Source organism: Symphalangus syndactylus, chromosome 3, assembly GCF_028878055.3.
Source record: "Symphalangus syndactylus isolate Jambi chromosome 3, NHGRI_mSymSyn1-v2.1_pri, whole genome shotgun sequence".
NCBI classification, from domain to species: domain Eukaryota; kingdom Metazoa; phylum Chordata; class Mammalia; order Primates; family Hylobatidae; genus Symphalangus; species Symphalangus syndactylus.
In genome coordinates this window covers 77,866,241-77,877,932 of record NC_072425.2, presented here as the reverse complement: position 1 = coordinate 77,877,932, position 11,692 = coordinate 77,866,241, and the positions used below count along the sequence as shown (strand labels likewise).

The window sequence follows — 11,692 nt, the reverse complement described above, 5'->3', positions numbered from 1 at the left end:
ATGTGGGCAGCCTCTGTTTAAAGATGGACAAGGTGAGGCCTGAGGGCCAGCCTGGGACTGCCTTCGTGGACAGGGCTGCCTGCACCATGTGGCCCCAGAAAGGCCTGTGTAGATGGGAAGAATGGGTGCAAAACAGCACTTGTGTCGGCTGTGGCGTGACTCCCTCTGTGTCCCCCACCAGGCCCACTGCTCCTGGAGCGTGGAGGCCGTCTTCGAGCAATGCCAGCATGAGAGAGACAGGCAGCTTCCGGCCCAGGACGAGGACGGAGGTGGCCTTGTCCCCGAGAGGTCGGAGCAGGAGATGCTGTGAGCAGCCCCCTACTGCATGCCTGGGCTTTAGCCCCTATTCGTGTACCCTGGGGCTTGGGCAGAGGGAGAGGTCAAGGGCCTGGGCTTGGGGGTTCCAGTGCAGGATGAGAGCGAGGAAGGGCCCCCAGGAGCATGCGCGGGAGTGGGTGAGTGCTCCTGGGGTGAGGGTGGCCACAGCCCTGGATGAGGGTCTGCCAATACCTGGCTGCCTCCTGGGTGCTGACCCAGGCTCTGTGCCCATGCCCTGGCCCTTGCTCGGACCGCCTCTGACCCCAGCCACGCAGCCTGGCCCAAGCCCCCCACCAGACTCCCCCACCAGACTCCCCCACCAGTGACTCACAGAGGCACGTCCAACTTGGCGGCCAGGCTGGCTTGCTTCCTCCTTGGGCCCAGGAGGCCTCCGCGGCTGGGCTGGGCTGTTTTTCCAATAATGCTTCCCTTCCTCCTGGCCTCTTTTGTTCCATTTTCTCCAAGTCAGCAGCCTTGGGCAGAGTGGAGTTCAGCGGTCACCATAGTCAGGCCCTTGGCCACCCCCACCAAAGGCCCCAGCTATCCCAAGGCTCCCCCTGCCACATAGGAGGCCTGAGAAGTCGGGGCTTAGGAGGTCCTCATGTAGGGACCAGGGCAGCCCTTGGGGAGCCCCAGGATGATGGGAAAAGCACAGCCCTGCTCTTAGGGAGCCACAGGCTAACGGGGGAGGCCCAGCCTTGCCCTAGTGAGTCCCAGAGTGATGGGGGAGGCACAGCTCTTCCCTCAGGTAGCCTCAGACTGATGGAGGAGGCATAGCCCTGCTGAGCCTCAAGGAATCCTGGACTGATGGAGGAAGCACAGTTCTCAGGCTGCCCCAGAACAGACAGGGGAGGCACAGCCCTGCCCTCAGGGATTCTGACCACAGGAGACACAGCCCAGAGCCAGCTCTATGGCAGACAGGGTCTCCCACACTTGGAGTCCAGGGCCTGAGTGGGCGCTGTGAGGTGAGTGTGGGCCCTGGGCAGAGGAGGCAGCAGCCGCCCAGTACTAAGCTCCCTGCTGCTACCCTCAGCCTCAGCCTGAAGCCCTCGGAGGCCCCTGAACTGGATGAGGACGAGGGCTTTGGCAACTGGTCCCAGAGGCCAGAGCAGTGGCAGCAGCACGAGGGGGTACAGGGCACCTCGGACAGCGGAGAGCCCCCCCAGTGCAGGACTCCTGAGGGGGAGCAAGAGGACAGGTGAGTGAGGGCCTCGAGGGCGGGTGCTGGGCAGAGCGGGGCTCCCTCTGGACCTCGAGGGCAGGTGCTGGGCGGATTGGGGCACAGCAGAGCTCCCTTCAGGCCCTCGACCTGCGCCTGAGCAGCCACCCCATCCTCCCCTTTCCAAGCAGCCCCTGAAATGCCCCCATGGCCAGGAAAGGGGGAGAAAGGAGGGAAGGGAGGAAGAGGGCGAGACAGCATGGTGGCCGGCGAGGGGCCACGAGGAAACCTCATTCTGGGGCTCCCCAGGGCCCCTGGGCCTCATTCAGGCAGCTGTGAGGCCAGGCTGGGTGCTGCCACATCAGCACACAGCTGCGGCTGCTTCTGTAATGGAGGCTGAGAGCCCGCCGCCGCCCCTTCCTCCCTTGGGGCTGGCAGATCTCCATTCCCACAAAGGGGAGCAGGTATTTCCAGATGTGCACGCTGGAGAGTTGACTGGGAGGACGCACTTTCCAGATGTGGGGATGTGTGTGCCTGTCTCAACCCCAACAGGCCCGACAGGGGCTGCTCCCGAGCCCCACCTCACTACCCCTGCTCAGGCTCCTTGCCACTCTGTCATCTGCGGCCATGATGGGGCTGACCCCACCTGCCCTGCAGGGCCCGGGCCATCTGGGACCCCAGCCCTGCTCAGGACCCCCTTGCCTTGAGTGGGACCAGAGTTCATGGCTGGGCTGACAGTTCTCCCTGGTCAGGGTTCTTCCTGGCCCCTCTGAGGCCCTAAACCAGCCTGGAGCTCTAGGGACCAGCGTTGCTGAGCGACACTCCCTTGTCCTCCTACAACCAGGCTCCCATTCCCCAAGAGCCACTGGTCCTGGCCTGGTGCAGTGCCCACCGCCCCCCTCCCCAGGCCTCAGTCTCCCCCTACGCGCTTAGGAGTCAGCGGCCCTGCTTTTCTGAGATTGGGCAGCTCCCTTCTCCCTGGCCTCAGGCCTAGGCGGGCAAGGCTGCTCCCACCAGCAGGGGGCGCTTTGACTCTTCCGTGGAGCCCAGCTCTGTGGCTGCCACCCCACCCCCTGCACCTGCCTGGATGCACAGACCTGCTCCTGAATGGCCCCTCTGTGTGGCTGCTGCTGGCTCAGACCCCTACCCACCTTGGGTGGGTGGGTCTGGGTCTTGGCTGGCACGCATACCCAGGGGCCTGAAATCATGGAAAATTCGAGAATTTCCCATCTTCTCCAGGTTCAGTCCTCAAATGCAGAGCTGCTGGAAGCTGCCAGCTGGCTGGCCTCCCCTCCCCCACAGCCGGCAGCCCCTTGGCCCTGCTCCTCAGTGACCTGGCGCCTACCCCTGCCTAGCCCTCCAAATGACCCAGCCTCCAGTCCCCCAAACACCCAAGGGCCCCCACAGGGAGCAGAACAGGAGTGGTGGCCCCGGCAGCCCGGCCCCACAGGGACCCCGCCAGACCAACTGAGTGGCGAGCAGCTGCCAAGCTGAGGCCCAGCCAGAAAGCTGGGGGGTTGAACCCAGCCTCAGTGCCTGGGGGACCCTCAGTCTGTAGAGCCCTGCCTAGTGGGGACTGGGCAGTTCCCCAAGGGCCTCAGGCCCTGACACAGGGGCCCAAGCAGACTGTGCTGGCTCTGAGGCCACTGGACCTTGTTTCCCAATGGGCTTGGGTCTCAGAACCCTTGGCACTCAAGTAGCCTGACTACCTTCATTTTACAGATGGGGAAACTGAGGCTTGGAAAAAGGAAGGGGTCAACCAAGCAATCCAATGGCCTTAGAACGGCTTTGCCTCCCTTTCCACCCACAGGCCCAGCCTGCATGCCTGCGAAAAGGAGGACAGTGACGAAGTCCACCTGGAGGAGTTGAGTCTGAGCAAGGAGGGGCCAGACCCAGAGGACACTGTCCAGGACAACCTGGGGGCCGCAGGGGCTGAGGAGGAACAGGAGGAGGTGATGGCTCCACCTCAGAGGATCTGGGTGTACCCCCACCCCAGGGATGAGCCAGCCTTTGCTGTCTGCACCACTCTGTGGGCCCTGTGGGTCTAGGCCAGAGTGGGTCAGCACCCCACACCCCTGGACCTTGCAGCCCCTTCTGGGCCCACATTCTCAGAGAGGACGAGGCTCAGTGATCCTCTTGCAAGATCCGGAGTCATTTCCCCAGACTCCTTGGTCCCTCCCCACCAGCTCCAAAATGAGCATGTCAGGGCCACAGAGAACCTGGGGCTCGGGGAGGAACAGCATTTTTTCCCACAGGTGCTGGGCAGGGCAGGAGGGGTACAAGCAGGGGTCACCTGGGATGTCTGTTTTTTTTTTTTTCTAGCACCAGAAATATCAGCAGCCCAGGACACCCAGCCCCTTGGTCTTGGAGGGGACCATCGAACACAGCTCGCTTCCCCTGAGCCCTCCCATCAAAGTAGGTCAAGCTGCAAATCCTGCCATCTTCTCCCCTCTCCTGGACTCATACCCAAAAGGCCAATCCCACATGCAAGCCACAGGAAGACCAGGCCCAGGCCTGGCTTTTGTCTGCTATCCCCCCATTGCCCGGAGCTCAGCAAACCCCCATGATATAAGGGTTGGAGGTTGGATTAGTGGATGGAGTAGCTGGGGAGATGGAGGGTGGGCTTTACCTTAGCTGCTGCAGGCCTGTGTCTCTCCCCACCCTCTGCAGCTCATCGACAGGACCGAGTTCCTAAACCGCTCCATAGAGAAGAGGTCTGTCTGTCTGCTTTCTGGGCTCAGATCTTAGGTTTCCCCAAGAGGGGGTTGAAGGGAGTCACAGGGTAAAGATCTGGAGACTGAGGGGGCTCTGAGAGAGGCTTGGGCAGGTTGGGAGAAGCCTTGTGGGAGACATGGGGCCTGACACATCTTCTACCCTCCAGTAACAGTGTGAAGAAATCCCAGCCAGACTTGCCCATCTCCAAGATTGACCACTGGCTGGAACAATACATCCAGGCCATCAAGGTATGACCTGGCTCCCCTCTGCTGTCAGGTCCCTCCTGCATCCTGGCACCATTCCTTAATCCAACCAACGCCCTTCCATCCAATCAATGCCGCCTTATTCAACCTACACCCTATCCAACCAATGCTTCTCCATCCAGTCAGTGCCCCTCTACCCAATCAATGCCCCTCCATCTAATCAATGTCCCTCCAGGTAATCAATGGCCCTCCTTTCAATCAATGCTACTCCATCCAACCAATAATCTCCCATCCTATCAATGCTCCTGCATCCAATTAATGTTCCTTTATACAACCAATACTCCTGCAACCAATACTCCTCCAATTATTCAGTGTTCCTCCATTCAATCAATGCCCCCATCGGAACAATACTCCACCATCCAATCAATGCTCTTTCATCCTATCAGTGCTCCTCTATCCAGCCAATATTCCTCCAGTCAATCAATGCCCCTTTATCCAACCAGTACTCCTTAATTCAATCAATACCCCTCCATCCAATCAAGATTCTTCCATCCATCCAATACTGCTCCATCCAATCAGTGCCTCTCCATCCAATCAATGCCCCTCCATCCAATGTCCCTCCCATCCAATCAATTCTCCTCCATCCATCAATGCTTCTCCATCTGACCAATACCCTCCATCCAACCAATACTCGTCTATCCAATTAATGGCTCACCATGTAACCAATGCCAATCCCACATGCCAGCCCTTCCATTCAATCAGTACCTCTCCATCCAATCATCCAATACTCCTCCATCCAGTCGGTGTCCCTGCATACAACCAATATTCCTTCATCCACCAACCCCCTTCAATCCAACCAATACACCTTCATCCAATCAATACCTCTATTCATTAAGTGCTCCTCCATACAGTCAACTCCTCTCCAGCCAACCAAACAACTTCATCCAATCAATGCCCCTCCATCCAATAATGCCTTGCATCCAATCAGTGGCCTTCTATCCTATCAATTTCCCTCCATCCAACCAAAATAGTTTCACCCAATCAATGCCTCTGCTTCAAATCAGTGCCTTTCAATTCAATGAATACTTCTTTATTTAATAAGGACATCTCCATCTAACCAGTATCTTTCCATCCAACCTATACTCCTTTACTAAATCAGTGCCCCTCCATCCAGCCAGTGCCCCTCCATCAAACCAATACTCTTCTGCTAAATCAGCATGCCTCCATCCACCCAGTACCCCTCCATCCACCCAGTACTCACTTATCCAAGAAGCACTCCTCTATCTTACCAATATTCCTCCGTCCAATCAGTGCTCTTCTTTTCAATTAATGCCCCTCCATCCATACATTACTCCTTCACCCAATCACTGCCCTTCTATTCAACCAATACTTCTGATTTCAATTAATCCCCCTTCAACCAACCAATACTCCTCCATCCAACCAGTACTCCTCCATGCAATCAATGTTCCTCTATCCAACCAACAACGTTCTATCAAACCAATATTCCTCCATCCAATTAATGCCTCTCCATCCAACAAGTACTCCTCCGTCCTATCAATGCTCCTGTATACTATCAATATTCCTCCATCCAAGCAATACTTCCGCATCCAATCAATACTCCTTCATTCATTCACTGCTCCTCCATCCAGTCAGTACCTTTCCATCCTACCAGTGCCCTTCCATCCAACCAATACTCCTTTGCCGATCAATGTCGTTGCATGCAATCAGTGCCCCTTCATTGAACCAATATGGCTCTATCCAACCAATACTACTCCATTCAATCAATGCCCCTCCATCTAACAAATACTCCCTCATGTAATCAGTACTCCTCCATCCAATCAATATTCCTTCATCAACACCTTTCTATAAAACCAATACTCCTCCATCTAATCAATGCTCCTCAATCCAACCAATACTCTGCAATTTAACCACGTCCCTCCATCCATTCAATGTCCCTCCATCCATCCCATGGTCCCCCAGCCCTACCCCATGAGCAGCATGGAGGCAGACCCACATCTGTCCTGTGCGCCATCATCTCCTTGATGCTCTTCAGGACAGGGAGGTGTCTCACAATTGCATCGAATGGAGGAAGGTACATCTTTCCAGTGATCCCCACTATAGGGCTTCACTGGGAAAGCGCTCCCAGGGAAAACACAAACACAAAGCAGAGGGTTGCCCAGTGTGACCCTCTGATGTGACCAAGGTGGCTGTCCACTAAGGTAACCCTGATGCTTTTCCTCCTCTGCAGACCGCTGGCTGGACCCCCAAGCTAGCCCACCAGGCCTCCATAGAGCTGCCCAGCATGGCCGTGGCCAGTACCAAGAGTCGGTGGGAGACCGGTGAGGTACAGGCTCAGTCTGCGGCCAAGACTCCGTCCTGCAAGGTAAGGTCCCCTTCAGGGGCAAGGCTGGGCTGCAGAGCCAGCACCTGGGAGTTTAGTAACAGGCCAGGTTTCCTTGTTAAGACAAGTGTGGGACTGTCCAGGATGAATGTGGACAGACAGAACCCTGAGGTATTGCTGTAGGGTTGGGTTCACCCTTGCTGGTGTAGAAGGCTGTGTTGTCCGAGTGGAGGTGGATGGCACCTTTATTCCTTTCCCTGCCTCTTCCACTGGGATTGCACAGAAAAAGTTTTGGTAGGCAGATCCCAGGCCCCCTGGCCAGGTAAGGCAAGGTAGGAGAGAAGGACCCAGGGCTTCTACTCCCCGAGATCCAGGGGTCTGCCCTTGTGACATACCCTTCTGCTGCCCCCAGGATATTGTGGCTGGAGACATGACCAAGAAAAGCCTCTGGGAGCAGAAGGGAGGCTCCAAGACCTCATCAACAATTAAGGTAGAGCCTAAATGTGGTTGGTGCAGGCAGGAAATACTAACTCATTTCATTGTCACACAAAAACAGAAGACATAAAACAGTTAAAATAGGCCAGGCACAGTGGCTCACACCTGTAATCCTAGCACTTTGGGAGGCCGAGGCGGAGGCGGGTGGATCATGAGGTCAGGAGATCGAGACCATCCTGGCCAACATGGTGAAACCCCGTCTATACTGAAAATACAAAAAAAAAAAAATTAGCCGAGTGTAGGGGCACATGCCTGTAATTCCAGCTACTCGGGAGGCTGAGGCAGGAGAATCACTTGAACCAGCAAGTTGGAGGTTGCAGTGAGCTGAGCTCACACACTGCACTCCAGCCTGGCAACAGAGGGAGACTCAGTCTCAAAAAACAAACAAACAAATAAAAAAAAAGAAAACAACTTGACACACTTAGAAAATGAAGGTTTGTGCTATTGGTTTTCTTTTATTTTAGAAAAATAAAGCATTGTTTAAATATTTCTTACAAGTACAAATATAATTTAAATTTAATAAATTTTCAAAAGTATCTGTAATTAAATTTCATTCAGTAGACATATATTATGTCTAATAGAGAACTTGCTAAGTAAGATATAAAGGATAATTACATGAAAAATCACAAAATTGTCAGTAAGAGTCTTAAAAGTCAATGATAGGACAGTAGTTAAAAGATATCAAATAGTTATTTATTCTTAAACATTAGACAGGATATTAACAGTTGTAATAATCTTGAAGTTTGACAACACTGTAAAAACATTACAGACCACTTTTATTTATGAAAATACATGCAAATAGCAAACAACAGTTGGGCTTAAGTGACAAAGCTGGAATTCAAACCAAGTTTGAGCTATACCAGTACTACTCTTGAAAAGACTTCCTTACACTCAGCTTTCCTTTATTTCTTAAACTCATTTTTTTTTTAAAATTGAGACAGAATCTTGCTCTATTGCCCAGGCGGGAGTGCAGTGACATGATCTTGGCTCGCTGCAACCTCTGCCTCCCAGATTCAAGCAATTCTCATGCCTCAGCCTCCCAAGTAGCTGTGATTACCGGTGTGCATCACCACACCTGGCTAATTTTTGTACTTTTAGCAGAGGCGGTGTTTTGCCGTGTCAGCCAGGCTGATCTTGAACTCCTGACCTCAGGTGATCTGCCTGCCTCGGCCTCCCAAAATGCTGATATAACTAGTGTGAGCCACCATGCCTGGCCAATTTCTTAAACTTTTGATTATACTAAATATGTTCCTTCTGCGTGATAACAGTGTCTTTCCTTTCATAAAATTAATCTCTTAAAATACTTTAAAATTCAAAGTACACTTTTTAGATTCTTTAAAATACTCATTGCCATGTTCATGGCCTTTAGATGTGTGATCATAGCCTATTTGCTTTTCATTGACTTAGTTTCATATTTCTTTGCCTTTTTCCCCCTACTTTTCCTTATAGAACTATTTACTAGTAATGAAATCATTTTAAAGAATACACTTTTTCTTCCTCCTGCTAACTGTTAAGAGAATGTTTTATAATCACTCTGGTCATAGCCTGTAAGTTTCTTTTCTAAACTATCTTTTCAGGATACATATTTATTAACTTGCTTTCAAATGAATATGGTCATGTCTATGCAGCAAGTTTCTTTTCTTTCTTCTTATCTTCTTCTCTTTTTTCTTTTCTTTCTTTTTTAAGGCAAGATTTCGCTCTGTAGCCCAGGTTGAGGTGCAGTTGTAGAAACATGACTCACTGTAGCCTCAACCTCTCTGGCTCAAGTGATCCACCCACTTCAGCCTCCCAACCAAGTAGCTGGGACTACAGGCGTGCACCACCATGCTCCGCTAAGTTAGTTTTTTGTAGACATGGATTCTCAGTGTGTTGCCCAGGCTAGTCTTGAACTCCTGGGCTCAAGCCATCTTCCTGCCTTGACCTCCCAAAGTGATAAGATTACAGGCTTTGAGCCATTATGCCCGACCTCTTTTTCTTTTTCTTTCTTTCTTTTTTTTTTTTTTTTTGAGACAGTCTCGCTCTTGTTGTCCAGGCTGGAGTGCAGTGGCATGATCTTGACTCACCGCAACCTCCACTTCCTGGGTTCATGCAATTCTCCTGCCTCAGCCTCTCGAGTAGCTGGGATTACAGGCATGCACCACCATGCCCGGCTAATTTTGTATCTTTTAGTAGAGACAGGGTTTTTCCATGTTGGTCAGGCTGGTCTGGAACTCCCGACCTCAGGTGATCTGCCCGCCTTGGCCTCCCAAAGTGCTGGGATTACAGGCTTGAGCCACAGTTCCCGGCCCTCTTTATCTTTTTAACTGAGCTTATTTATCTCTTCCCCAGCTTGAGTCTGGGTCCTACTGTCTTGGTCAGAGTATTTTACTATATTGACCTGGACAATTCTGCCATCATAACCATATTCCAAACCTAAATATGTAAGAACATAGAAAGATTATTTTAGAAGGAGAATTTTAACACACACACACTTTATTCTGAAAATTGAGGAACAAAACGAAAGATGAGTTGCGATAGTTGATGTATCAACAAATAGAAGAAAGCCTGTAATCTGTTTCAGAATGCTATTTCTGGGGCTGGTAACATCAAAAATAATCAAATGTTAACCTGCTGACTCATAAGATTTTCTGTAATTTAGAAGTTGGCCTGCCTGCCCGCCCGCCCGCCCGCCCGCCTGCCTGTCTTGTCCTGTCCTGTCCCCGTCCCCCTCCCCTCCCCTCCCCTCCCGTCCCATCCTGTCCTGTCCTACCTCTGTGGCCCAGGCTGGAGTGTAGTTGGCTCGCTGCAGACTCCCTGCTTCCGGTTCCCGTGATTCTCCTCCCCGGCCTGCGGGCTGCCTGGGATTGCCGGCACGCGCCGCCACCCCTCCCTGGCTTTTCTCCTTTGGCTGGAGGCGCCGTTTCGCCATGTGGGCCAGGCTGCTCTCCAGCTCCTGACCTCGAGTGGTCTGCGTGCCTGGGCCTCCTGACGTGCTGGGACTGCAGACGGAGTCTCGCTCACCCGGTGCTCAGTGTTGCCGGGGCTGGAGTGCAGTGGCGTGGTCTTGGCTCGCTGCAGCCTCCGCCTCCCAGCCGCCTGCCTTGGCCTCCCAGCGTGCTGGGATTGCAGCCTCCGCCCGGCTGCCACCCTGTCTGGGAGGTGGGGAGCCTCTCTGCCTGGCCGCCCATCCTCTGGGATGTGAGGAGCGCCTCTGCCCTGCCGCCACCCCGTCTAGGAAGTGAGGAGCGCCTCTGCCTGGCAGCCTCGTCTGGGAGGAAGTGAGGAGTGCTTCTGCCCGGCCACCCTGTCTGGGAAGAAGTGAGGAGCGTCTCTGCCCGGCCGCCCCATCTGGGATGGGAGGAGTGCCTCTGCCAGGCCGCCCCGTCTGGGATGTGAGGAGCGCCTCTGCCCCACTGTCCCGTCTGGGAAGTGAGGAGCGCCTCTTCCCGGCCGCCCCGTCTGGGAAGTGAGGAGCGCCTCTGCCCGGCCACCCATTGTCTGGGATGTGAGGAGGGCCTCTGCCCAGCCGCCCCGTCTGGGAAGACGTGAGGAGTGCCTCTGCCCAGCCGCCGCATCTGGGAAGTGAGGAGCACCTCTGCCCGGCCGGCCCATCTGGGAAGTGAGGAGTGCCTCTCCCCGGCCGCCCCGTCTGGGAAGTGAGGAGCACCTCTGCCCGGCCGCCCATCGTCTGGGATGTGAGGAGCGCCTCTGCCAGGCCACCCATCGTCTGGGATGTGAGGAGCGCCTCTTCCCGGCCGCCCCATCTGGGAAGTGAGGAGCACCTCTGCCCGGCTGTCCATCGTCTGGGATGTGAGAAGCGCCTCTGCCAGGCCGCCCATCGTCTGGGATGTGAGGAGCACCACTGCCTGGCCGCCCCGTCTGGGAGGTCTACCACAGAGGCCAGAAGCAATGTGGGGGCTGGACATGGTGGCTCACGCCTGTAGTGTACTCTGGGAGGCCGAGGCGGGTTGATCACTTGAGGCTGGGAGTTCGGGACCAGCCTGGCCAACATGGCGAAATATATGAAGAATACAACAGACAGACCAACCAACCAACCCAGCGACAACAAGGCAGGTCTACCCTGGAGTCATACTCTAATTTTTTCCATTTTCCTCTCTTTCTGATCCTTTGTCCCACTTTCTTTTTCTTCCTCTTCCTTCTCCTTCTTCTTTGTCAAATAAAGGATTGAGTTATTATCATTGAGCCATACAAAGTCCCTCTCTGATTTATTTTCTTTGATTCCCACCCCCTATTTCTATTCCCCGTCTTCCCATGTGCAACCTTCCTAGTATGTTTGATATGCATCTTTTTGTTTGTATGTATTTTTGGAAAATGTTTGTTGTTTTGTGTGCAAAAAGATTAATTAAAAAAAGAAAAAAAAAAGAAGTTGGAGAACATATATACTCCTATTACCACTTTCCATCTTTCTCAAATACAGTTTTTATAGTTTTCTGTTGGCTTCATCATCGTATTGAAAGATTA

The 11,692-nt window shown here is 53.4% G+C and overlaps 2 protein-coding genes across 6 annotated transcripts in view; one reads left to right on the top strand and one right to left on the bottom strand.

Annotated features, from left to right (window-relative positions):
• Positions 1 to 228: 228 nt before the first annotated feature.
• LOC129479346 (lymphocyte-specific protein 1-like) overlaps positions 229 to 11,692 on the top strand; it is a 47,302-nt gene continuing 35,838 nt past the window's right edge. For 4 of the 5 annotated variants that reach the window (XM_055272349.2, XM_055272347.2, XM_063637018.1 and 1 more), the window contains exons 1-8: positions 229 to 306; positions 1,352 to 1,516; positions 3,288 to 3,429; positions 3,800 to 3,892; positions 4,148 to 4,191; positions 4,359 to 4,440; positions 6,644 to 6,778; positions 7,149 to 7,226. In XM_055272349.2, the coding sequence (XP_055128324.1) occupies positions 302 to 306; positions 1,352 to 1,516; positions 3,288 to 3,429; positions 3,800 to 3,892; positions 4,148 to 4,191; positions 4,359 to 4,440; positions 6,644 to 6,778; positions 7,149 to 7,226 (744 nt within the window). In that variant the 5' untranslated portion in view covers positions 229 to 301. Of the gene's footprint in view, positions 307 to 1,351; positions 1,517 to 3,287; positions 3,430 to 3,799; positions 3,893 to 4,147; positions 4,192 to 4,358; positions 4,441 to 6,643; positions 6,779 to 7,148; positions 7,227 to 8,917; positions 9,886 to 11,692 lie in introns of those variants that run through there. The other variant, XM_063637019.1, reaches the window with a different exon arrangement.
• Positions 9,584 to 11,253, bottom strand: LOC134736304 (uncharacterized). The gene is made up of 2 exons (XM_063637020.1): positions 9,981 to 11,253; positions 9,584 to 9,643 (listed from the first exon to the last, which is right to left on the bottom strand). Exon 1 carries the CDS (start codon positions 11,134 to 11,136, stop codon positions 10,228 to 10,230), a length of 909 nt encoding a protein of 302 aa, XP_063493090.1. The 5' UTR covers positions 11,137 to 11,253; the 3' UTR covers positions 9,584 to 9,643; positions 9,981 to 10,227.